Source organism: Sciurus carolinensis, chromosome 12, assembly GCF_902686445.1.
Source record: "Sciurus carolinensis chromosome 12, mSciCar1.2, whole genome shotgun sequence".
Classification (NCBI taxonomy): domain Eukaryota; kingdom Metazoa; phylum Chordata; class Mammalia; order Rodentia; family Sciuridae; genus Sciurus; species Sciurus carolinensis.
Genome location: NC_062224.1, coordinates 76,439,812 through 76,467,178, shown reverse-complemented (window position 1 = coordinate 76,467,178; position 27,367 = coordinate 76,439,812). Strand labels below are relative to the sequence as shown.

Here is a 27,367-nt window from a genome sequence, read left to right as displayed (position 1 = left end):
TCACACAATCATAAAATTTTTGACTGGAAGGAACCAAAATCTACTTCAGTCCTATCATACCTCTCTTTTCTTTGTTGGTATGACTAAACTGGGAAATGATAGACTTCCTTATTTGAAGGAGATACTGAATAATACAGATTTCAACCTGGTTTAAAAAATAAAATGTGCCAGGCACTGGGTACACAAATGAATTATAGCTCAATATCCTTGCCTCTGTGGCTCTTCCATGCAGAGATAGACCATAAAGTAGAGCTTTCAGTCCTTGATGTCCCCAGGTCTCTCCTCCCCTTCCCTCTGAGCACACACTAATAAAGCTTTCCAATGGAACAGTGGTTATCAGGGTCACAAATGACCTCTGTGTTGTTGGATCAGATACCATTTCCCCATGTTTCTCTTTCTCGATTTATCAGCTACACTGGACTCAGCTGATCCTCCCTTCTCCATGATACACTTTCCTTCCCTGGTTTCTAGGACACCATACTCCCACTTTGCTCCTCCCTGGCTTGCTGCTCCTTCTCAGACTCTTGTGCTGACTTCCCCTCATCTCAGCCCTACAAGGTGACCTTCTCCATAGATAGATCTTCCTTCTCCTTTCCACTTATGCCCTAGGGGCTAGTGAAGTGGTCATCTCTAATCTCATGACTGAATTGCCATCTGTACCCTAGAGATTCCTGCTATGGTTTGAATGGTGTCCCTTCAAAATATGATGAAATTCTGACTTCAGTATCTCAGAATTTGGAAATAGGGTCATTACAGAGGTAAATAGTTAAGATAAGATCATATTGGAGTAAGAGGATTCCTTAGCCCAAAATGCCTTGTGTATAAAAAGATGGAAAATGATGTGAAGATAGACACATAGGAAGAAGACCACATAATGACAGAAGCAGACATTGAAGAGAGGCAGCTGCAGGCCAAAGTGACTTCATTTATTCACAACTTGGTTATAGGTCACAGCTCCTGGGGTCTGGCTCTATCCCTTGGCCAAGCAATTGGCAGTATTCCAATTATTTCCAGCTGCCAACAGAAGCTAGTGCATGGCCTTGTTGAGACTTTGACTTCAAACTTCTAGCTTCCAGATCTTGAGGGAATAAATTCCTGTTGTTTTTAAGCCTTCCAGCTTGTAGTTCTCCCCTGCAGCAGCCTAGGAAACCAACACAATCCCCAAGTATATACAAATGCATCATTTCCAGCCTCCAGCTCTCCCCGAGGCCCAGGCTCACTGCCCAGCTTCCTGTGCCTCTTCTCCCCCGATGCCCACCTGGCAACAGCAGAGTGCAGCTACGAAAGGTGCAAACCCTGGAGCCAGAATGCCTAGTTCTCAGGCTTGGCTCCACCACTTCCTGACTTTGTGATCTTGGGAAATGTCTTTAATTTCCCTATGCTTCATTGACCTCACAAGTAATATGGGAATATTACCACCAATTCATAGATCTCCAAGACAATTAAATGAAATATCAGATGTAAAGAACTTAGAACATCGTCTGGCACATTTAAGTAGTAGATTAGTGTTAGTGGTTGTCTCAAGGTTCAAAGCCAAACCCGGAGATCTTCCTACCCCAAATCTGCTCTGCCCACACTTCCCTCCTGCACTGTGTTAAACCCCATTCTCCCATTTTCTCTGGCCTAAACTCTTGGAATCATTTCAAATCCTCCCTTTCTCTCACACCCCACAAATCCTATTAGCTCTAATTTAAAAATGCATTCAGAATCTGAGTACTTTTCACCAACTCTGCCATAGCCACCCAGTCCAGCATTTCTTATTGATTATTTTCCATTGTTTCCTAGTGAGGTTGTCTATTTCTGCTTTGCAGCTCAGTGGTTAGGTGCCTCTGAATTCAATCCTGGGTACCTAAAAAAAAAAAAAAAAAAAAAAAATGTGATAGGGCATGACAGCAGCTATGAGTGGGTAAACTAATTTATCTTGACAACCTTAGAGGAGGCCTTATGAAAGAGAGAGAGAGAGAGACCTCATGATGGTAGCTGCTTCTGAGACCTGAATGACAAGGCTTTTCCTGAGAGAGCAGCCAGGGAGAGCTTGTTAAAGTCAGATCATGGGGATTCTCAACCCTTCCAAAGCCAGAGTTCCACAGTGACCTACAAGACCCAAAGAATCTGTCTCCCAGCACTCACCTTTTCTAATACTTGTGTCCCCTGCTCTCTGGCTCCAAGATGCTGAGTACATGTCAATCTAGCACCTTTGCACTGGACATCCAAAAGAAGTGGATGTCCATGTGACTCACTTCCTCGTCTCCTTTTCAAACTTTTTCCCAAATGTCAACATATCACCCATGCCTCCTCTGAGAACCCCATTCAAACAGCAAACTCCATTTTAGGCAATTCTTCTACTCCACTTTTTCTTACTAACACATGCACCTTCAGACAGATTCATTTATTTTCAGTCTCCCTCCACGAGAGTGGAAGCTCTGTGAAGGTGGAGTTTTTTTTTTTTTTTTTTTTTTCATCCTTTATTTATTGGAGCTTTACAGTTATACACAGTAGTTGGGTTCATCCTGACAAACTCACACATGCATGAAATTTGATTTCAGTGCATGATCCTCCGCTTTTCTCTCCTATCCTCTCTCCCCTCCCCTGTTGAAGGTGTCATTCTTACATGTTTTGTACATTGCTGTATACCAGTGCCTCTGACAGTGCTTGATTTTTACTAGTTGTTCAAATAGTTATTGACTAAAAAATGAACAGAACAATTTCACATAGCAATAAAAGCTCAAAAGAAAATAATACTGTGCACGGTGGCACACACCTGTAATCACAGTGGCTCACGAGGGGAGGCAGGAGGTTCGAAAGTTCAAAGCCAGCTGCAGCAACTTAGTAAGGCCCTGTTTCTAAATAAAATACAAAAAGGGTTGGGGATGTGGCTCAGTGTTCAAGGGCCTCTGAATTCAATCCTGGATACCTAAAAAAAATGTGATAGGGCAATGCAGCAGCTATAAGTGGGTATACTAATTTATCTTGACAACATTAAGGGAGGCCTCATGAAAGAGGGAGAGAGAGACCTCATGATGGTAGCTGCTTCTAAGACCTGAATGACAAGAGGCCAGCACATGATGCTCTGCATCCCCAGGCAAAGAGCATGGGTACAGTACAAAGGCGCTAGGCTGAAGCACAAGCAGGAGGCAGTGTGATTGGAGGAGACCACAGTCAGAGAGGTAGGCAGGGGCCAGAACCCGAAGACTGGATCATGCTGATCCTGGGCTTGTTTATTCTCAGATCCAGTCTTCTCTTCCCCTGTTCAGCTTGGGGATGGCAGGACTGGCCCCACGTGGTTGGTTTCCATGGAGTTCAATCAAGGAAGTACTGCTAGAGATTGGAAGGTGTCATGGTAAGGGAAAAGCCAGGGTTTTCCTCTGCGCTCTCCTCTTTACCTTCAAATACGATTGCTATGACCTTCCAGGCCTCCAGCAGCAGCCTTCTTTGACTTTGTCCGCTACACAACAGCTTCATATCATCTAGCTTCATCCAGGTGACCCAAGCTGCAGGACTTGAGACTCAACACCACCTCCTCCCTCCCACTGGCAGGATGGTGACTTCCCTCTGTTGCTCTTCTCTGGGTTGCCTCAGGGTTGTCTTCTCGGCCTCTTCCATCATCTGCAAAACTGACTACCTGCATCACAAACATTCTGTTTTGCTCAGAATAGTTTATTTTCCTTGAATGTGTCTGGCTGACTCCAAGTGCTTTGAAAAAAATGAATCTCGATTCAAGTGGAAAAGGACAACTAGGCCAGGCATGGTGGTGTATGTCTGTAATCCCAGTGGCTTGGGAGACTGAGGCAGGAGGATCCCAAGTTCAAAGCCAGCCTCAACAACTTAGGAAGCCCCTAAGCAACTTAGTGAGACCCTGACATAAAATGAAAAATGAAAAAGGGCTGGGGATGTGGCTCAGTGGTTAGGCACCACTGGGTTTAATCCCTGGTACCAAACAAAAAGGAAAAAAAAAAAGAAAGAAAGAAAAGAAAGAAAGGGCAACTGGTGGGGGACAGGGAGCATACGAACATGTTATTCAGTTATACACTTCCTTAGCACCCCGGGGAGGAGGCAGCTACATGTGATCAGTAGAAACTACAGGAGACTCTTTTGACTTAACAAGGGTCCTGACACAGAACTGTAGAAGGAGAAAAGTCTCAGGCAGAGGCAGCACGCTATGGTACAGATGCTATAAAGGAACATGAAGAGGGCCATGATATTCTAGCCCAGGGGTTTAGAGGGGTGTCTTCTAACCCAGAGGTCCTGTGTCATGCACAGCAAAGTTTATATAACCTTCCATGTCCATTATCATTGTTAGTTTCAAAACAGTCCTATGAAAGGGGCAGGCCGGGCATGTCACTAAGACCACAATTGAGATTCAGAGGACTAGTAGACAGATCCTGTTAAGGTCATTCTACTCTAGAAGCCCATTCTGTTGAATAAGTAAATGAATAAACATTTGGTACAGTCACTGAGGGGAGGTATAACCTGGTGGTTAGGATAGACTTGGGAACACATGGCCTGGGGCTTGAGTCTTGGCTCTGTCACCTGCTAGGTGATCTTGGTCAAGATACTTCAGGTCCCTTCCCTTTAGTTTCATAATCTGTAAAATGCGGAATACTATAGTTTTTACATCATAAAGATACAGTGAGGATTAATGAGTTAATATGCATAAATATGCTGGAACCAGTACCTCGCACAGTAAGCCCTTCTGTGGTCTCCTTTGCCAGTTCTTCCAACCACCAAACGTTGGCAGGCCCGAAGATCTCAGGCCTTGGTCCTCGCCTCTTCCTCTCTCCCCACGTAGATTTCCTTGACTATCTCATCCATTCCTGTGGTTTTAAATACAATCTGTGCACTCTCCCCCAACTCCAGATTCATATATTCAACTACCAATTTGCTACTTCCAGTTAGATGTCTAATATGTATCCCAAACTGAAAAACCCCAAATTGATCTTGATCATCTCTCTCCAAAACCATCTCATACTTATCTCAGTAATTGGCAACTCCATCTTTCTAGTTGCTCAGGCCAAACATCCTGGCACAATCCATGACTCGACTCTGTCCCTCACACCCCATATCTCATTGGCCAGAAAATCCCATCAGCCACAACTTCAAAACATATCCAAAATCCACCTACTTCTCCCCACCTCCTCTGGTCCAAGCCACAATCAATCATCTCCTGCCTGGATTATTGCAATAGCTCCTTTGCTTCTGTCCATTTTCAGCACAATAGCCAGAGTGATTTCATTAACATTTTAATTTATTCTTCTGTTTCATTCACTCTGAATAAAAGATCATGTCTTTTAAAAATACGCTGTGATTAAAAAAAAAAAAATGCTGTGAGGTTCTACAAGATCCACCTCCACCCAGTCCCCTTACCCTGCTACAGCCCTGAGCTCATCTCCTACCAGCCCTGACCTCATCTCCTACCATCTTTTCGCCTTGCTGTTCTTCCAAGAGGTAGGGCACTCTCCTTCTCCAGCATTTAGGCGCTTGATCCTTTGCAGAGATTGCTCTTCCCTCCCAGGTTCCCGCCCACACCTCCTGTAGATTTTTATACAAACACTTCAATAGGGTCTTCCCTGGTCAGTCTACTTAAGACAGCAACTCCCAGGTTCCCTTTCCCTTTGACTTGCTCTATTTTTCTCCCCAGTATTGATCACCTAACATACTCCTTACCTATCTTACTTCGTGACGGTCTACAGAATATAAGTTCCATGTAGGCATGAGTCTACCTATTCGATGTTGGGTCTCCAGAAACCTGGTACATGAAAGACCTTAGAAACATTTTCTGAATAATTCAAAGACCTTGGCCTTGTAAAAGTGTTACCTATTCTTACACACCTGTGTTGTGCCCTACCCTTGGCAAAAATCCCCTTGGGGACTCAATATTTAAACACACCCAAAGAGAGAGAGAGGTAAAAGCGAATTAGTAGTATTGGGGTTCTATTTTAAAAATATACCAGCCTAGGTGCTGACATGTGCGGCAGTATCATCCGTGTACCTAACGAAGGAACTACCCTGACAGCCGTCGTTCTGTGCTAACTTTCAGTGGGTAGTTTGGGGTAAGGAGCAGGGGTTGTAATCCTAGTTCCCAAGTCTCCAGGAGGCCGGCGGCCCCGCGGCGTGGCAAGCCGCAGCAGCAGCGCCCGGGAGGCGGGGGTTGGGGCATCCCCGCCCTAGGGGCGGCCCTGGGCGGCGCGGCGGGAGCGCGCGGGTGCTGCCGCGGGCCGTCCTCGCCCTGCGCTGCGCGCTCACCATGGCGGGCCCGGCGCCCGGGTGGCGGCTGCGGCCGCTGGCAGCGCTGGTCCTGGTCCTGGCGCTGGCCCCGGGGCTGCCCGCAGCCCAGGCCGGGCAGGCGCCGCGCCCCGCCGAGCGGGGGCCCCCGGTGCGGCTCTTCACCGAGGAAGAGCTGGCCCGCTACAGCGGGGAGGAGGTAGGCGGGCGCGGCGCGGGCCTAGGGATCGGGGCTGCGGCGGCGGGTGGGGAGGGAGGCGGGACCCGGAGGCGCGGTGGGGACGCGCGGCCCGCGGCGGGCGCCCCCTCCCGGAGCGGGAGCTCTGCGCCGGGCCCGGGCCGGCCGGGCCTCCTCTCTCCTGAGTTCAGGGCGAGTCCTCGGCAGTCGGGGCGCCTGCTTGCCCGCGCGTCCTGTGTGGTGCTTTCCCTTCCGGGAGTTGCCGCCTCGAGCCACCGTTTCGCCGGTGGTCCGTAGACAAACCTCAGAACTTTTTAGTTTTTAATGTTAGCATCACCCGGTGGCGGTCACTCTGAGTATTCACTGGGGGAATGGCAGGTGAGGAAGGGAGGGAAGCGAAGCGCGCTCCTTCGGTGAGGTGGGAATTGGGGCAGGTCCAGGGACGATCCAGGCTTTCCCCTCACTTCCTTTGCCTGCCTCCAGATCCCAGGGCTCCTCAACAGCCAACTCAAACCCACGTAGTGTCTGCGCCCTTGAGGATGAGCCCGAGCCGAGCCGGGGGTGAGCGCAGGCAGGGAAACAGGTTAGCGACAAAATCCCCCAGCACAGTCATTCCCACATCCAGTTCAGCCAGTAGTGTGGGGGCCTCCAGAAACTCACTGCCACCTGCCCATCGGGTTTGAGGGGCTCCTGCAATGGCCCCCTAAGTGTGGGAACCCGGCGTTGCTCAGAAGGGCCATGGGGGCGGGGCGGTGTTAGAGGGGGAGGTGGGGACATCAGGTTTGGTGGGGAGAGCATAGTACCGCGACATTTCAGAGCTGGGGAAAACCAATTTCCTTTTTTTAACAGATGAGGAAACTGAGGCATGCCACCCGTTAGTGGTAGAGCAGGAAGGGCTGGATGTTCTCTTGCTCAAACCCTCTGACTTAGGCTTCAGATGAACTAGGATTTTAAGGGGGACTTGGAAACCTGGCCCTGGGCATCATTTTTGCTTTTTTCAGAGGCATAGTTGAGATTTATTTAGGAAAACAGATACATATTCAAAGAATGAGGGTGATCTCCAGAGAGAAATGTTTTTGGTAAAGCAAAGAATGCACATGCAGGGGAGAATGCAATCCATTTCAAGAGTGAGAAATGTGGTTTTGAGGTTCCTGGCATTATTTTAAAGGAAACTTGGTGAGGGTTGGGTATGGGAAGGTAAGTAGGATTGATATCAGTCTGGTGATCTATGGGCATCATTTTTAAAAACATTGATTAGAACTGTGGGTCCATAAGACATAGGGAGGGAGACATAAAAAGGACGTGACTGGATATTAAGAGATGCTTTCTTTGGGGACTGTGGAGGGAACCAGATGGTGTAGAGTTGGGGAATCTCTGTAGAAAAGAGTTAACATAGCAGGCCTGCATTCTTACAGAGGCCTGCTTGCAAGGGTGGCCCTTGGTTGGTGTCTGGATTTTCTATGTTCCCGCCCCTCCCAATGACAAGGGTGGCTTACCTGCCTATGCTGTCGGTGCAGATAGTGTGGTTTATGTTGAACATTGTACGTGGCTGCACCCAGACCAGCCCCCAATATAAAACCTGGGTGCTGTGTTTCTAATGGGCTTCCCTGGGCAACATGGCGCATGTGGCCTTTGCATTGTGTTGCTGGTGGAAGGGTGTGTCAAGGGAGGAAGAGAATTTAAAGAAGCCTGCACAGAGATAACCCCAGATTCCACCTCTTTCTTTTCCCCTCCTAGCCATGAATACAACCATATGCTGAGTTCTTCCTTATGTGGGTTGGTCTTGGGGATCCCCAGCACAGAATCCAAGGGAAGAGAGAGTTCAAAATGGAAGGTACAACAACAGCCCCAGGGATGGCAGAAAGACTTTTGGGTTGGTTTTGGTTTTGAGGCAGGGATTGAACCCAGACAGAGTTACTAAATGGAATAGGGCCTCACTAAATTGCTGAGTCTGACCTTGAACTTGTAATCCTCCTGCCTCAGCCTCCCAAGCTGCTGGGATTACAGGTGTGGGCCACCTCACCTGGCTAGACGTCTGGGTTTTTGATGTTAATGTTACAGAATGATACTTAACTGAAGGAGAGAGGCTTGAGATGGAACAGGAGTGTTTGGGAGTGGAGTGGGGGCAGGTCTGTAGGCAGAGGGAAGGGGAACAAGGGAAGAGGAGAGAAGTGGGGAATGCAGTGGGCAGAGCTGGGTAGAGCTATAGTTTGTCCTGATGGTTCTGGTCTACACCTCTTACCCAGGATCAATAGCAACCCTTCATTCTTGGAAAGGTCATAGCTTGTGTAATACATCATATGGCCATCCTAGAGTATTGTACCTTTGGGTCATATCAGGATTTGAGTCCATGTTCTGTTCTGTGGTTTTGGGCAAATTACTAAACCTCTTGGAGTCTCTCTCTCTCTCTCTCTCTCTCTCTATCTCTATCTCTATCTCTATCTCTATCTATCTATCTATCTATCTTTCTCTCTCTCCCTTTTTTTTTTTTTTTTTCCTGTAGGACATCTGTATCAGTCAGGGTTCCACCAGAGAACTGAACCAGTGGAAAGCAAGAAATAGGTAGAGAGAGAGATAGGGCTTATGGCAGGGAGTTGTTGACACAATCATGGGAGCTAGCTAGGTAAGTCAAAAATCTGTAGGGCAGGCTGTCAGGAATTTCTTCTTCCTCAGGAAAACCTCCTGACCTTCCAACTGATCAGATCAGGCTTGTCCTTAGGGAAAGTTCAAGGTCTTCCAACTGATAAGATCAGGCCCTCCCAGATTATCTGTGATACTCTGCTTTATATAAAGTCAACTGAGGGTAGATGTTAACCAAGTCTACAAAATACCTTCATAGCAACACCTAGTTAAATGTTTGATCAAATAACTGGGTTCAGTAGCCTATTCAAATCAACATAAAACTCACTATCACAATGGTTGTAACAAGAGTTCTTATGATGGTTTATAACAAGAATTAATGAGATAGGGTTGTACAAAGTGCTATCTACTTACTTCCTATTTCATTTTATTAAAAAAAAAAAAAACTGTTGATAAATCATTAAATTTATCCCATGACCCACAAGTAGTATACCAATGTCTCTGGGGTTAGAAATACATGTTTTTAGGACTGGAATGTAGCTCAGTGGTTAAGCCCTTGCCTCACATGTGTGAAACTCTGGGTTCAATTCCCAGTTCCAAAAGGGAAAAAGACAAAAGAAAAAAAAAAAAAGTAAGGAAAACATGATCTTAGGTTATTTGAGGGCAAGAATTTTTCTGTAGAAAAAGACCCTTGCAAAGCCAGGCACTGGTGCTTGTCTTTAATCTCAGCTATTCTGTAATCTCAGCTATTCATGGGGCTGAGGCAGGAGGATCACAAATTCAAGGCCAACCTGGGAAACTTAGCAAGACCCTATCTCAAAACAAAAACCAAAAAGCCCCATCTGCAGTTACCCCGCCCCCCAAATAAATAAAGAGTCACCAGTAAGGAACTCCTCTGCTTCAGGCCCTGGTCTAGGGTCTGAGGGTGTTGGAGGCTCTGGCACGCCTGGCTGGTTGAAGGACAAAACCCTTTGCTCCACTGCTTTTGTGTCCCCATAATGCGGTACTGTCATGGCACTTTCCACCGACCTCTGCTTGACCACAGGCAGGAAAGAAGCCCAGCTGGTGAGGCAACCCCGAGACCCCAAAGCAAGGTAAAAGCTCTGGTCTCCTTCTGTAGGGTCCCTTTCACCCACTACCTGTCTGCCTGTCTTTCCTGGAGGTCCTGGGTGAATTCCCTGGGAGACTCTGTTCCTCTCCTGGATCTAGGCCACTGCCTTCTGTGCTTGGTGTGTCCTCTGGTGGGGAGGGCAAGAGAGTTGACTGAACCTCGGATTCCAAAGCTCTGGGTTCTAGGTCCTGCCTCCCTCCTGTTCACTCTGTGACTTGGGACAAGTCACTTAGACTTTCTGGACCCAAATAACCTCATTTGCAAATGAATAGATTAGGCCTCTTCCATGTTTTAACTTAAAATTTCTCTAAAGTCCTTGTCACTTGGGAATTACAAACAAAAAGCAACCAGTCAAAGCAGTGCACACCTGTGATTCCAACAGCTGGGGCGCTGAGGCAGGAGGATCTGGAGTTCAAAGCCAGCCTCAACAACCTAGTGAGGCCCTAAGCAACTTAGGGAGACCCTGTCTCTAAATAAAATATAAAAATAGGCTGGGAATGGGCTCAGTGGTTAAGTGCCTCTGGGTTCAATCTCTAGTACCAAAACAAAACAAAACAACAACAACAACAACAACTTTCTCTTAGGAAACTTATTTGATTCCTCTTTGCTTTTACAACATTTAAAACTTAGAGGAAGATAAAGGAAAGTCACATTTTTTCCCCTAAACTACTAACTGCCTTTCATATCTTGCTTTGGTGAATTTTAACCCATTAAGTCAAGAGGAGAGAGCTGAGACTTAGAGAGGCTAAGTAATTTGCCTGTGGCAGCACAGCTCATAAATGGTGGCTCAAACCCAGGCCTGTTTCACTTGAAAACTTGCACTTGACCTGTGACACCATGGTGACTCCTTTGTTTCTTGGCAAAAGACAACCCTCCTCCTGTGATCTACAACCAGCTATAGGCATAAACAGATAAAATGATGACTCCAAATATGTCCATCCAACTCTCAGTCACACAAGCTCTCACCTGTCCAGGTAGATGAGGAGGTGGAGACGCCATGGGGTGAAGCTGATGATGAGTGTATGTCTTTATCACGTCCCTCATTTCTTCTCTTTCTTCTCATTTATGCTCCTAGGGCTTCTGCCCACCCTCTGCTCTCTCAGTTGTCACTTCCCAGGCCTGAAAAATCTGTGCTGAGGGCCCTGCTATCGGTGGATTCCAGCTAACAAATGATTCCCCCCCACACACACTTGGTGTCCCCTCCTCTGCACCTGTTACAGCAACGTCCCCTGGGGTGCTGAACACACCTTTCTACCCTATATGAGGACTTCCTCCAGGGCCTACACTTTCAATATGTGGTTCAACAAGGAGATAAATATTTTACTGTGGAACAAGTGGAGAGTTGTTTTGGTTTTGGTATTGGGGATTGATATTTTGGTATTGGGAATCAAACACAAGGGTGCTCTACTACATAACTTTACTGAGTTATACCCCCAGTCCTTTTTGTTTTTTATTTGGAGACAAGGTTTCATTAAGTTGCCCAAGCTGGCCTCAAACTGGTGGTCCTCCTGCCTCAGCCTCGCCATTATAGGCATACATACACCTCTGCACCCAGCCAAAATGCATGTCATGTACACTGAAAGGTAATAAATATCAAAGAAAGGGCCACAGAATGGTTAAAATATGACAAACTGTTGTGCTTAAATTATAGCTGCAATATATTTTAAAAATTGATATAAATACATAACCCCACTTGATAAGCAATTGAAACTGAGGAACAAGTCATCACAGGCAGTAAATTGAGGCAAGGAAAAGTGCAGTCTGCTGCCATGTGAAGCCACACTATTTAAATTACCCTTGTTAGGTGAGGCGTAGCAAGTGTCAACAAAGTCAGGGAGTTCTGGGCCTGTCTTTAGGAGCCAGCTAGGGAATAACCAAAGCCCACCATTTACTGAGCTCCCGTGTTGTGCCAGTGAGGTGCTCACATACAGTGTTTCCTCCCGCAATCCTGCAGGGTAGGGAGGTGGGACCCCCAGGTGACATTAGAGAAACTAAGGCCTGACATTTCATGTGGCAGTGGGATGTGTTTCCTTCAGTAAGTTGCTTAACTCCTGTTACATGTGGTCATAAAACACTTGACCATGAGCGCTGCAGAGAAGGCCAGGCAGCTGGAGATTCCCATAGACCCAGCAGCAACTCCCCACTCACCAGGCCCATAAGCCTCCTGGCCCACCTCTGCCCCAGTGGGTTGAGATGGAAGAGAGACCTGGTCCTCGGGGTCCTGGCACCATGCCAGTCATCCGGCATGAGGCTGACTCAATGCAATGTAGAAAATCTGTTCCCTCTACTTCTGTGTTATTCCCTTTTTTTTTTGGTGGGGTGGTACAGTTTCTAAGGTAACATTTTATAGCCGCTAATATACCAAAAATAAAGTATAAAAACCCATCGTTAATAGAACTGTGGACAAAAAGCATTGCTTGCACATTTCTGGCACTGTGTATTTAATGTTTTTGGAGGAATTTATTTATGTCCTTTGACCCAGGAATTCCATTCATTGAAATAAATCTCAAGGAAGTAACTTGACAAATTACAAAGTAATTTATAAGAAGATATTCATAACGCTGATATTTATAGTTCCAAGGAATGGAAACACCTGAATACCCCAGATAAAAGACTAGCTACACAGGCAGGTTCAGGGTATCCCTCATGTAGGATGGGGTCCCCGTGGAGCTGTGTAAGTGACAGCCATTTTTGCAATATGTCAAAATGTTATGCGAAATAATGTTGGCTGCAAAAATCAAAATATAAAATAGACCATCTACACTGATTACATCTATATATATCCATTGACGATAGGGAAATTGGACTGACATAAATCATGCATCATTTAATATTCTTTTGAATTTTTATCTGCATAAAATTGTTTTAGTTCCTGAATTTTTTTTTTTTTTTTTTTTTTTAGGAAGGGATTGCAATGCTCTTGTCATGGTACTTTGGCTTTTCCAAGGTTCTGTGAGCAGGCATGACATTGCCTGGGAAGGTGGCAAGCTTGCTGAGGACCAGGCTTTGTGATTTATCCACCACTCTGCACAGCTTATTATGAGACAAGATTTTACTAACTCTTACTGCAAGAGCTGGGCTCTTTGCTTCCTGTTCAGTGTCTCCTTTACTTTCTAGGAAGATCAGCCCATCTACCTGGCAGTGAAGGGGGTGGTATTTGACGTCACTTCCGGAAAGGGTAAGTGGTTTGGCGTTTTAAGTCTTTATTTTGAGGGATCTCAGAGCCAGAGTGGATACTTGGAGGTGTAAGGAAAGGAAGACAACATTGGGAAAGTCCTTTTCCTTGCATCTTCAATGACCAGATTGAGTTAATTATTCAAATTTGATGATTGACTCTAATTGAAGCAATGAGAAAATGTCCCTTAGCAAGGAGTTGGCAATTTAATAACTATTTCCTTACTTGTCACTACAAATGATGTCCTGGAAGTAGTTTTGTCATGGTTCACCTTTTGTTTAATTCCAAACATTGATGACCAGAAATAGACTTGGCATCCACCAGTATTTAAGGAGGCCAGGTATTTTTCTTGTTTGCATTTTTAATATTTTTAGAGGACTAATTTCATTTTGTATTTCCCCACAATCACCTCTCGGCCCATGTGTTGATTTGTTCCATATTTGAATTAGTGGACTCCAAACCCGTGACTGGGTATGGGCTGCTAGACTTTTTGTCTTCACTGCTTCGTTTGTCTGCAGGCCTGAGCCCTTCCTAGGACTGCGGGGCCTCAGGAGCCCCCATGTGCAGGCTCCCAGTGGTGCTGCCTGCACACCCACACTGTTTCTTCCTCCCCATTACAGAGTTTTATGGACGAGGAGCGCCCTACAATGCCTTGACTGGGAAAGACTCCACCAGAGGGGTGGCCAAGATGTCCCTGGATCCTGCAGACCTCACCCATGATACCGTGAGCCAGATGATGGGATTCTGACAAAATGCCTCCCACCCTCGGCCATGGCTTTTTTTTTTTTAAACCTGTGGGCAATAGCAGAGCTTTTAAATTTAGCCTATTCACCCTCCAGTCCACTTGGTGTGGTGTTCAATCACTTTCTTGAAGTAGATTATCTTACTGTGTCACATCTACTCAGAAACCTCCCAGCAGATCAGGTCCAAACCCTTGTGAACTTGTGATCTCACTTAGTGATCTTCACAGTTTGGCCCCAGCCTACCTTGGCAGCCTGATCCCTCTCCCAGTCTGCACCCACCACATCCCAGCCTCGTTCAGATTTGCTGTTCATCTCAGACCTGCCCCACTGCAAACCACTCTAGGTAGAGAACAAATGGGAATGGGAAGCAAGGTCTCCCTCTATTCTCCTATTTCTGTAGAGGAGATGATAACATTTAAAAAAAAAAAAAATGATCCTCATAGTAAGACTGGTATTTGCCCCAATTGTACTCAACATCAGATTATTGAGTTGAGTTAACTTTTGAGCTAAAACAAATTAAGAAAAGTGGACATGTGTTAGTCAGCTTTGGTTATTATAACAAAATACCTGAGATAATTAACTTATAAAGAAAAGAGATTTATTTCAACCCATAGTTTTACAAGTTTCAGTCCATGATCAATTGACCCCATTGCTTTTGAGTCTGTAATGAGGCAGAACATGATGACAAGGAGCATGGGGCAGAGCAAAACCATTTATCTCAGGGCCAGGAAGCAGAAGAGAAAGAAAAGGAAGCTGAGATCCCACTATCCCTTTCAAGGTCATGCCCCCGGTGACTTAAAGACCTCTCACTAGGCCCCACCTCTTAAAGGTTCCACCATCTCCAATAGCATCACCCTGGAGACCAAGATCTTGACACATGGGCCTTTTGTAAAGAGATGTTCTAGATCCAAACTTCAGCAGCCAACAGGGAGGCTGTGAGGCAGGGTTGGAGAAAGACCAGTTCCAAACACAATTCACTCATGCCCACCCCTGTGTTTCTTTCTCCCCAAGACGGGTCTCACAGCCAAGGAGCTGGAATCCCTGGATGATGTGTTCACCAGGGTGTATAAGGCCAAATACCCCATCGTTGGCTACACAGCCCGGAGAATTCTCAACGAGGACGGTAGCCCCAACCTGGACTTCAAGCCTGAAGATCAGCCCCATTTTGACATAAAGGACGAGTTCTGATGGTCCACCTGCTGAAGGAAGTTCTTGGGAGAGTGAGCTGGGGAACCAGTGCTCCCCAAAGCCTCTGAGTCACCTGGATCTAAATAAAGCTGAAATGATCCTGGAAGAATGAATGCTTGTTATTGTCCTTGGTCAAGTGTTGCCTGCCTGGTATTCCTGCCTACACATCAGCGAGGGTGCTAATAATAGCCCTAGTGGGAGACCTCCTGCATGTCAACATTGGCCTTCTTGACAGTGACTGAGAGGTGACCTTCATTTCTTTATACTTTTCTATACTTGCCAAGTTTTCTTCTGTGATCATATTTACTTTATAATAAGAGAAAAAATAAACTTCCTGTTGGAAAAGGAGACTTATTCCACACGTGTCACCTCTTTGGAGCCTCGTCACTCTCGTGAGTGGGTAAGTTTGTGCTGCCTGTCTATAGTCCGGTTTTTTGTCCCCCTCCCTAAGTAGGTACCAGGCAGAAGGGGCCATGCAAGCAGTGGGTCAGGAACGGAGAGGAATTAGCTGAAAGGGTGGATTGTGGGAAAGGAGGTGAGCACACTACCAGCCACAGCCCCGTTTGCAGCTGGAGAGTGGTAGGGAGGGCTGGAATCCAGCATGGCGGAGCCTGGTGGGTGGTCATTCCAAGAATGGTTACACACATGCCTTATGTCAGATTTCAGGATGCATTCCCCTTTGAAGGGGAACATTGGGCAATGTCTGGAGACATTTTTCACCTTTGGTCGTCACAACAACTGCATCAACTAACACCTAGAGACCAGGGATGCCACAAAACATACTGTAATGCATGGGACAGCCCCTTGTCTTAGTCAACTTTTGCATTGCTATGACCAGAATACCCAAGTAGAACAGCTTAGGTCAGGAATACTTTATTTGGAACTCGTGGTTTCAGAGGTCTCAGTTCATAGATGGCCGACCCCATTGCTCTGCACCCAAGGTAAGGCAGCACATCACGGGGGAAGGGCCCAGTGGAGGAAAGCTGCTCAGCTCATGATGGGGTCAGGAAGCAGGGGTGCAGGGAAGGGGCTAAGGGAGGATACATCCTTTCAGGGCAAACACCCAGTGACTCATCTTCTCTAGGCAAGACCCACCTGCCTACAGTTACTGCCCCATTAGTCCATTTAAACTAGGATGGACTGATCGGGTTATGGCTCTCACAATCTAATCATTTCACATTCCTGCATTAAAACAGGAGTTTTAGGGGGCATCTTCTATTCAAATCTTAATACCCCTCTACTACAAAGAATTATCTGGTTCAAAATATCAATCAGGCTAAGACTGAGAAACCCTGTTTGGCTGATTCCAGAAACTTTACAGTAGAGATGAATTTCTTTGATGTAAAGCTTTGTTATTTATTAACATAAATAGCAACTGCCCCCAAAAGAGGATTTTTACATGAAGTAGAAGAATGTCCAAAATGCTGATTCCTGGGCCCCACCCCCAGGGCTTACGATTCCATGTTTCCAGAACATGGCTTGGGAACTACATTCCTAACGAGCACTACAGGAGATTGTGATAGCAATGAACCCAAATACACTCTGAGAGACAACCACCTCATGCCTTTTCAGTCACCTCATGGGGAAGTGTCCCAGATCTGTTCTGAGGATCAACTTTGACCTTCAATGTCATTAGTATGGTCCAGGATGGGGGCGTCTAATGGCAAACTCCTGGGTCTCTCTCTAAGAAACTGGACACTTGTTGGCCCCCAAAGAGAAGTGGACCTGAAACTTACCAGATTGGACTCTAGCCTCAGATTCTCAAAGCCAATCATTCACCAAGATAGTCTGTACCAGGACATTTTGCCCCTATTGATGTATGAATGAGTGCAGGTGGTATAGGAGTCCTTGGGAACACCTGAGAGATGACTTCTTATGTGCCCACTGCCTCCCACATCAGCATGCAATGGAGTGGGTTGGGGGGCTGGAATTCTACTCTTCAGACCCCCGTCTCAATAGTAGGTCAAGGTCTTCAAATTCAGGCCTGGAACATTCCAGAATTGTTATTTCCCCACACCCCTCCTTCAACCCTGACCCCATCAAAGCATAATTTTTCCTCCTGGCTTCAAACTCATCACTTCTTCCAGGACAACTTTGCCTGGTTCCCTGGCCTATGCTTCAAAGGCTGCCTCCTACAATCAGCAGGAGAAACTATGAATATGATTATGTCTTTCATTTAGAAGTTTTGGACCAGATTTTGCCAGGACAGTGTGTACAAAACTCTGGGCAGCCTGCACAAGCTCCAGAGAGGATGAATGCAACCCCAGGGGAGGGGAATAGGCTGGCCTGGGAATTGGCATCACTGGCACAGATCCCTGGAAGTCCCAAACTGTGGAGAGCAGTGACTTGGCTCAGAATCTTTGACTGTCTTGCAGCAGGAGCCTGTGCCTGCACTAGGAACTTCCTGTGCAAAGGTGCAAGTCAAGATTGCCCAGTTGCTATGGTGGTGCCCTGCTTAAAGAGGTTTTGTGCAAAGCACAGGACTATCAGTCTTGACCCTGAGTTCAGACACCAGCTGCCAGGGGTAGAGAATTTTGAGAGCAAAAGATAATTGTAATTGAACTTTGTCCTTCAACGTGCCTGCTTTGAAGAAACTTTCTCACAAAAAAACCCTTATGATGGTAAAACCTATATAATAAACGTACTAAGCTAGCTCTGGGTCGTTGTTCCACCATCAGAGGACGGTGTCCCACCTGGTCCCAGCTTTCTCTCTGTGTGTGTCTGTTTGTATCCTCTAATCCCTCATCACCCCTCATTTCTGAATAAAAGGCTGTGCAGGTTGCAGCACCAAACCTCACTGCCCCATGCACCCTCTACTCCCACATTTGCTTATAATGCTTTCTTTGCCTGAAAACCTCCTGTCCTCCTTTTGAAACTCAGCCTAGGCTTGCCTCTGCCAGCACACCTTCCCCTCCTCTGGGGTCCCTTGTAACCTAGATTGGTATACCTCCTTGACTGTATTTGCCATCTTTTGAGCCTGCCATCCCAAACAGGAGCATCCGGAGGGCCCAGCACAGGCACACCCTAAGAGTGACCAAACTTTCCAGGTGGACTTGTACTTTCTTGGTTTTAGCACTGAAAGTTCTACATCCCAAGAAGCTCCTCTGTCCTGCATAAAACCTGAGGAACTGAACAGTCCAGGCCTCCTCCCAGCTGAGGGGCTCCAGGCACAATGAGTAGACCTGTGCCACCCCAGGATGAGGAAGGAGGGAGGGAACTGTGAGTATTGCCCTGGGAGAAGATGAGGCTGAAGGGAGGTCAATGGGAGAGAGGAGGAGGTTGGCTCTTTACCAGTCCCCACAAGTTCAACTTCAGCATCTCCAATGGGAAGCTCAATGCCTGGTCTTCGGTAGGTGCTCAGCATATTGGAGTACTATTGATATCAGTACAATTTGTGAAGTTCTTCCCAAATCCAAGTTCCTCCCACTGCACGACAACCTCTCCATACTCTTTCTTAGGGAAACATATTTCTCTGCACCCCAGAATGCCAGACTGTAGCCTCCCCTCTCTGTACTCCTGGAGCCTGTAGCAGCTCAGAGCCTCACCCCTTGCTGAGGGCACAGGGCCAGCTCCCTTGCCATGACAGGGAAAAAGAGGAAACAAGGCCCTGGAGCATGGAACCATTGAAAAGCTATTAAAATAAGGCCAGTAGCTACTGAATGTCCCAGAGGGTGATCAATGGAGTTCACTGGCCTGCAGAGCAGAGCAGAGGGGCCTGACCAGCAACCCAGGTCTCTAGAGGTGGAGGTCATGCAGAGGTCATCCAGCCCAGGTCCCAGCCTTATTCTGGGCTGAAGACCCCTAGGCTGACACCTCATTCCTCCTTCAACCACCTCCTCAGTAGCTTCCGGGTGGAAAGCTAAGGGTCTGGATAAAGCAAGCTCACTCTCCACACTGGCTTCCTTTGGGAGGTTTTTTAAGACCAATCTCCAAAAAGCCTGGCCTGCCCGCCATCCCCACCCCCTCAGCCACCTGCAAGGTGCTGAAGCTGGAAATCCACACTCAGAGCTTAGTTCCCAAGTGGCAGTGAGTGTTCTGGCTCCAGGCTGTGATGTCCAGAGAGCCCCTGGGGGGTTCAGAAAACCCAAAAGCCCCCTCTGGCAGATGGTGGCTTCAAGTGTTCCAAGGCCTCAATCATTAAGGCCTAGAACAGGCTGCCCCATGTCAGTGGGGGAAGTGACTGACCAGGCAGAGGCTGGCCCTGTAGGCTCTGTCCAGGACATGAAGTGTAATCGTTGCCTGGAGGATTATTTAATACCATGTCAGGTCGGTCATCTTTTCTGCTCCATTTCACAGTCTAACAGCCAAGTACATGTGTAATCTCTCTGTGCCCAATGCTGCTTTCTTCTCTGGGTTCCTCAGCCACACGGAGCTGCACAAGCCAATCTGGGGAGTTTGCAAAGGGCAGGTACCAGAAGTTAAGGACCCTGGGGGAAGCCCTCGGCTCATGGGGGCCTGGATGGACAAAACTCCCCAGTCTTTCGAGGCTCATTCTATACTGCTCAGGTGATATGGAGCCCTGTGTTCAAAGTGAATAACCAATGTTAAAGGAGGAAAACTGTATTTTGGCTCTTGGTTTCAGAGGTTTCAGTCCTTGGTTGGTTGGTTCCGTTGCTATTGAGCCTGTGGTGAAGGAGAGCTACTCAACTCATGATGACCAGGAAGAAGAAAAAGAAGGAAGAGGAGCAAGAGGAGGAGGAGAAGAAAGAGAGACACCCGGTCTCAATATTCTTTTCAAGGGCACACCCCAATGACCTGACTTCCTTCCACCAGCCCCACCTCCTAAAGGTTCCACCACCTCCTAACCTCACCAGGGGCTGGTGACAAGCCTTTCAATTTTCTTTATGGGACTGGGAATTGAACTCAGGGCCTCATACATGCTAGCTAAGTACTCAACCACTGAGCTACATTCCAGCACTTTTTATTTTATTTTGAAATGGGGTCTCACTAAGTTTCCCAGGCTGGCATTGAACTTGCAATCCTCCTGCCTCAACCTCATGAGTAGTGGGATTATAGGCATGTGCCACCTTGCCTGATGTGACCAACTCTTTAACACATGGGTCTTTGGGGGACATTCCAGATCCAAACTATAGCAAGTCCCAACTGGTCACAGTGGTGCCAGCTCAATAACATCTTTGGATTGACTGAGTTTTCTTGGTTTCATTTTTCCCAGTCCCCTGTGCCTGGTTCTGTGGGTCACTTCTCACGTGAGTGTGCCTATCACGAACCCTGTCCCATTCTCTGCTTTGGGGGAAACTCAAGCTCAGACATAAGTTGGCTTCCTCAGATACCAACGCAATCCCGTTACACCAAACTTGGGCTCACTGATAACATCTTATGTGGGTACAGCACTTCACAGTTTACAAATGCCTCATTCCACTTACTGCAGTTATGCAACCAATTGCACAAAATTCAGTGCTGTGGACCGGCCACCCATTGTGCTCCGAGATTCCGTATGCCAGGAACTCAGAGTGTGCAGTGGGGATGGCTTGTTGTCCCTGATGTCCAGGGCCCAGTCGGAATGACGAAGACTCCCTGACTTGCTCACTCACTTCTAGAGGGTGATGCTGGCTGTGGGGCTGTCCCTCCTTTATGCCTCTGAAGTTGAACAGCACCATTCCTACTCCTCACAGTAGCCGCAGAGTCCGTCCCAGGTCAAGGGGCATGGGGCCATTTTGGGAAATACAGTCCTCCATGGTTCCCTCTCACATTATCCCCTTTACTTGTCACAGATGGGACTGAATCTTGTTGTCTTTGAATCTGCAGGGCTTAGCCTGGCACGGAGCAGGTGTATATGCAGCAAACCACAGTGCCTTGTGGAGACAGGTTTTAGAGTCACACTAACCTGCATCTGAATCCGGGTTTCATTACTATGACCCTGGAGAAGCTAGTTAGCTTCCTGAGGCCTGCTCTCTAACCATAAAGTGCTGTGCTCACAGTCTTGCCTGGGCCCTTGCACCTGCCATTCACTTTGCCTGGATGCTTTCCCCCTTGCCGCATTGCCTGCAAACCCCCATCTTGGCTTAGGTACCACTTCATCAGGAAGCTTCCTCAGAACCCTCTTTGCCAAGACGGGCACACGGTACCCAGGATACCCCGGGGTAGCATGGATCCTGGGGAACTGTCTTTGTGTTTTACTTTATCTGCCTCCCCACCAGGCTGTCACATGTCACATGCACTTGTGCTGGTCACAGCTGTGCCCTTACCACCTCGCAGTGCCCACCCAGCTCCTTCAGTGTTTGAGAACATGAATGATGGGCAGATGAACACCAGGGGAGTGAATGAAAGGGTGCAGGCACTGGTCTCCCTCGCTCTGGCATGCCCCTTGCTCGAAGCCCTCTCCCATCCCCATGCTCAGGGTTGTAAACCCAAGGCTGAATTCACTCCTGGAGCATCAGAACAGTTCCCGGCCCTCCTGCCAAGGTCTCTGGCAAAGCCTGCTTGGACATGGCTTCTAGGATCACCCCTGGACCAACCTCGCCTGAGCATTTCCACAGCCTCATCTGTGGAGAATGTATAAAAATAGTAAGTGGTTCCCCTGGCAACCACCACAGCAAATGGTGACCGGCATGGGTGGCTGGGAGCGCCTGAGTTGGGAAGAAAACAAACAATGCCCTCACTGGTCACTCCCCAGTTCTGGCTGCTAAGGTGCCACCTGAGCTGCCTCTCCTTGCCACATGGCTCCCTGGAGACCACCTGCTCTGAATCCCAAAGGGGAAAAATGGGCTGGAGGAGCTGCTCAGTCTACCTACACCATTCATCCCTGCTAGTCCCAGGGCTGACACCCCATCCACTCCCTGTGGGGCCATTGAGGGCCTCTTCTGGCTACCCAGTGCCTTACCTCAGTGATCAGAAAGACCCCAGAAGCTGCCAGTGGGAGACTCAGCCTTGCTGCCAGGGTTCCAATATCAGGTGTGCCCAGGTGTGTCTACAGTGCAGGGCTTGTCCAACCTACCCCCACCCTGATGGTTTGGGTCCTGCCCAGGGCTTCAGTTTCCTGTCTCTGGACGCCCTCTGCCCTCCATAGGGCAGGTGCCTGGCTAGTTCCCCTTCTCCTTTCTTCTTCTTCAGCCCCTTCTTTTTCATATCTAGTCTAATCCTTCGTTTAACAAATATTTATTGTGCTCTAGTCTTGTGGTGGACAAGACAGACGATGTCCTTGGAGAGGGACTCCTTGGACTAAGGATGTGTTTGAGACAGGCTCAAGGTTACAGGCCCCATGACGTCACCCAGAGGGAGGCAGGGCTCATCAGCGGGAGCTCACAGCCTGATGTGGTAGCCGCAAGCCACCCAAAAGACATGAGAGGGTGACAATGGCCTTGGGAGTCAGTGGAGGCCAGGCTGCAAGTGGCTGGGAGTTTCTTGGACTTATCTCCCCCATATTCCTGGTGCTGCCACTCTGAGTCCTGAGGTAGAGGATTGGATCTCAGCATTGAGGATTCTTACTATCGGGAGCCCTGATATGTACCTGGTGTCTTCCCACCTGATCCATTAGCCATGACCCTTCCCTTAATTGTCAGTCATAACCCTCTCTCTGATTCATACCATTCCACTCTCTATACCATTTCTTCAAAACTCGGGTATTTTTTTTTTTCTGTTAAATTAAATTTATGGGAGCCCATTGACTTGGACTGAGTTCCTGTACTAAGCCCAACTCTCCAACCCAAAATGGAGTCATTCATGCTAAGGTTTCATGTCACCAAACCTAAACCTAAGCTGTTTACTTGTAAGATCTACCCTTTGAGAGATTAGGAGAGATGATTGTCAAATCCAGTTAAGCCAACAAAATTCCCTAGAAGGAAAGTAACTTTGAAATGACCAATCTGCTTCTTGCTCCTTGTTTCATTCCTTAACCCTTTCTGCCTATAAAGTCCAGCTGTCTGATCAGTTCATGGGCCTTCTTTTCTATGGACTGGATGCTGCCCGGTTCATTAATTGCTAATAAAATTTAATCGAATCTTTAAAACAATTTATTGATACTTTGTTTTTTTTGATACTTCTCACACTTTATTAATTACATTGAATGTTCTGGTTTGGAATGGAATGTTATGGTATGAAATGTACCCCAAGAGCTCCTGTATTAAAGGCTTGGTCCCCAGTGCAGCCTTGAGGAGATGATGGGGTGGTGAGGGCTGGAACCTCTAGTGGACTAATCCATTGTAGCTGAATGGACCACGGGGAGGTGGTGGAAACCGTAGGCAGGTGGGCATGGTTAGAGGAAGTAGGCCACTGGGGTGTGTCCTTGGGGACTATATCTTGTCCCTGACCTCTTCCCCCTTCCGCAACCCCTTTCTTGCTGCCTGGCTGCAGTGGGTTGAGCAGCTTTCCCTTACCACATCCTTCTGCCTTGATGTTCTGTCTCAAATCAGGTCCAAAGAAATGGAACCAGCTAACCATAGACTGAAACTTCTGGAACCATGAGCCAAAATAAACTTTCCCTCTTTTAAGTTGTTTTTGTTAGGTATTTTGGTCACAGCGACAAAAAAGAAAAAAAGAAAAAATACTAACATACTAAACATCACACGTCCATTCATCACAAAACTGCAAGTGTATATCACGCACCACCCTGTGCAAGTGTGCAAGTGTGAACAGCACCACCCTGTGTCCTGGAGTGGGGTGGGGTAGGATGGGAGAATGGAGGAAAATAAATGTAGGAAAACAAATACAGAGCGCTCTCTCTCTCTCTCTCTCTCTCTCTCTCTCTCTCTCTCTCTCTCTACGTTATTGTATTTTTATACCTTTATTTTATTTATTTATTTTTATGTGGTGCTGAGGATCAAACCAAGGGCCTCAACACATGCTAGGCAAGTGCTTTACCACTGAGCTACAATTCTAGCCCCCTAACCTTTCTTTTAGGGATGCTCAAGGAGGATAGCAGTGGACTGAGTTGTAGAGTGGTTTTCTTAGGATCAGGAGCTGATCCTCTGTAGGGATCCTCCCGCACCTGACCACAGGTTCACACACCTGGAAGCTGAAAGGAGATTGCAGAAGGTTTGGGGGGTTTTCTGCAGAAGAGTTCCAATCTATTCTGGCCCACCAGCCACCACTTGCATGTGATGACAGCGCCCTCTGGTGGTTGATTCATAGACCTCTCCGGCAGCTGTTTTGTAAAGCCCAGAGGATTAAGCTCCTCTCAAGAACTTCTATTTTTGGTTCCCAGTATTTCCATAACCAAATGCTAACAGAAGCAGCCGATGGCTTCCCAAAGGACCCAAAAGCTGCACTCCTGTGTTCTCCAGCTCTCTGGTCTCCCAGGGGTCAGACTGCTCTTCATTTTCAGGTACAGGTCTGTGTTCCACATGGTTTGATTAAAGGGTTCCCTGGCAGAGACCATATGCTTACTTTGCTGAGTGTGGAGTCTGGCCTCAGAGGGGGAAGGCTGTGGGCACATGAAGAATGACGTGTTGGAAAGAACACTGGATCCAGGATCAGGAGACCTGGATGTTCACCCCACGTCAGCAGCTAAGTAGCGGTGAGATAACAATTATAATAATAGCTACATTTATTCAGCATTTACTCTGGTTGGGGCATTGCACCAAGAGCTTCACATACACTCTTGACTTTGATCCTCACGACAAGCCCATAAGGTTGATATTAGCTCTATTTTATGGATGACAAAATCAAGGTACAGAGAAGCTAAACGTTGTTCCTAAGATCACATATTGTGTGGCAGCGTCAGGACGTGAGCTCACATTTCTGGGGATCCGTTGCGCTACACTGAACTATGAGAATCAGAAACTAGTGCTAGGATCCATAAATTGATGTTTTTAAATGTTCCCCAGGTGATTGTGATGTGGAGCTTCCTTGGAAATCTATGGGGTCCCACCAGCTCTAACCATGGAAAAGCCAAATGTCGGGCTGGGGCTGGGGCTCAGTGGCAGAGCGCTTGCCTGGCATGTGTGAAGCACTGGGTACGATCCTTAGCCCCACATGAAAATAAGCAAATAAAATAAAGGCATTCTGTCCATCTATAACTACAAAAAATTAAAAAAAAAAAAAAAAAAACAACAACAACCAAATGTCTTGTAAGAGGCAGGAGGTAAAGTTGTGAGCAGACATGGCCCTGGGTTTGGCCCCCAGTCCCTGTGACTGTACAGGACCACAAGAGCAGTGTGCACTTGGCTCTTGGAGAGGAAAGCAATTGCCTTTCACACCTTTCTTAAGAGTCAGTTATGCCACAAGCAACCTTACTTTGTAGATCCATCAGGACTCTATCTCAACTCTTCTAGAACCCCTATGTTTATTTTTGTTTGTTTGCTTGCTTGCTTTTGGTGCTAGGGGTGGAACTCAGGGCCTTAAATATGCTAGGCGGGTGCTCTACCATCACGCTTCCCCCACCAGGCTCCATTTTATATTCTTTACCAGATTCATTTGACAAACACTTGAGACTTCTGCATACTGGACCTGAGTGTGCAGAGGTGGTGGAAGTGGTTAAGGCCCCCACCTCATGACAGGGGAGGAGGCAGGCAATCAACAGACCATGAGAATAAAAACACCATGGCACCCTGGGACAGGCTCTGAAGGAGATGACAATTATTTGACTGGACTGGGATCAAACAGAAATCAGAGAACATTTTTAGCCTGTACCCCCAGTTGCTGCCTGAACTTCAGGGTGCAAACAATCGAGTGTAGTGCTTGTTTTTCTCACCATCTCTGCTGGAGTTCCCAGCAGGGCAGGTTGGGTGGCCACTGTTGACATTTCCTCCATGAATGCCTAGATGTCCCTCTGGAGATAGAAGAGGACAGAAGTTCCTTTCCACAGAAAGGTCTCAAACCAGTGGCTGTTTGGCAAAGGGGTGGTAATGGGGCCCAGGCTTGGCCGTTCAGAATTGGAGAAGCCCCTGCAGTCCGGACAGAAGGTTTGCTGACTTTGCTGTGACATCCAAAGGGTAGGACCACATCCAGTCTGTGGGGAGAGAGCTTGTGGTCCAGGTGTGTGTGTAGCTGTGTGTGCCAGCTCCTGGCCGCACTGGCCTTTCCTCTGTCCTCTGTTCTGTGATGCTGGGGCCAGGACTCAGCAAACCACTGGGCTTTGCCAATGCTCCCTGTTAGTCTAGGCCCCTAGGAGATGGAGAAGGAGACTGGGGAACACCTCCTTCCTGTTTGCTTCCTGTTCCCGTGAGAATCTCCAGTAGTACCTTCTCACCTTCTCCAACATTAGCGTTGGGCCTCAAACCACTTTGTGGCCTATGGAGGACTTTCGAGCCACGGTGAGCCCATGAAAGATCGAAAGCAGTTTGTCTAGTTCCCACGTGGTGGGGAAGGGCCAGTTCTGTTCTCCTCCTTCCTGTGCAGCCTCCACACTTCCAGAAGAAAGGGCAGTGAGGAGCAAGGGGACAAGTGCCCTCTCCCTTCCAGGCATCTCCAGCACACATCCTGCACCAGCTTCCCAGCTGGTCTGCACCTTAGCTCTGACCTGAACTGTCCACAAAGTTCTCCCAGGAGGAGAGTTCATCGGCTTCTCCAGCTCATCATCTGCCCACGTTTGAGCAGAACTTGAGGAACTGGGCAGAGGGAGGAAACTCCACCTGGAGATGCTGGGGCCACCAGAGATGGGACAGAGAAGTGGTTGCCTCTGATCCTGGGAGGTTGGTGTTCTTTCTCATTTGTGACTTTCTCTTTGATGAAACCTCTTTTCTTTGAAGTAGCTTGACAGAGTCTGCTCTTGCAAGGGGAACCCAAGAAATAAAGGGAACCCAACGTTTACGGAGGACCTGGCTGTGGCAGGGTGGTGTGGGAGCCCTGTGCGTACATATGACGCTCAAGGTCTGATTTAGCAGCTCCAGTGGGTGGGGGAGTGGGGATGAGGGGTGGGTGAGAGCAGGTGGCCACCAGGCAGGTTCATGGCAGCTCCTTGGCCTTCTATATTTTCCTTGTGTCTAACTCTTCTAGTTTTTTATTGGGGAAAAATTCCATTACATTCGTTTTTGTTTGTTTGTTTTGATTATTTTAAAATCTTTATTGAAGCATAGTTGATACACAAAAAGTTGCACATTTTAAGTGTACACCTTGTTGAGCTTGAACATATGTGTACACCTTTGATACCACTTCCACAATCGAGGGACTAACGTTATCCACCTCCAAAAATGTCCATACATTCATGTGTGAGTGTATGTGTGAGTGTATGTGTGTGTGTGTGTGTGTGTGTGTGTGTGTGTTGTGGTAAGAGC

General features: G+C 47.5%; 1 protein-coding gene and 1 long non-coding RNA gene across 4 annotated transcripts; one reads left to right on the top strand and one right to left on the bottom strand.

Annotated features, from left to right (window-relative positions):
• Positions 1 to 913: 913 nt before the first annotated feature.
• LOC124962459 (uncharacterized) lies at positions 914 to 6,459 on the bottom strand. Of its 3 annotated transcripts, XR_007104479.1 has the most exons (5): positions 6,244 to 6,459; positions 4,676 to 4,814; positions 2,762 to 2,843; positions 1,718 to 1,849; positions 914 to 1,141 (listed from the first exon to the last, which is right to left on the bottom strand). It is a non-coding gene; the product is annotated as an uncharacterized LOC124962459 (long non-coding RNA). The 3 variants fall into 3 exon arrangements; XR_007104478.1 differs by lacking the exon at positions 2,762 to 2,843; XR_007104477.1 differs by lacking the exons at positions 2,762 to 2,843; positions 4,676 to 4,814.
• Nenf (neudesin neurotrophic factor) lies at positions 6,177 to 15,545 on the top strand. The gene is made up of 4 exons (XM_047521804.1): positions 6,177 to 6,421; positions 13,209 to 13,269; positions 13,887 to 13,990; positions 15,021 to 15,545. Exons 1-4 carry the CDS (start codon positions 6,245 to 6,247, stop codon positions 15,195 to 15,197), a joined length of 519 nt encoding a protein of 172 aa, XP_047377760.1. The 5' UTR covers positions 6,177 to 6,244; the 3' UTR covers positions 15,198 to 15,545.
• Positions 15,546 to 27,367: the final 11,822 nt, after the last annotated feature.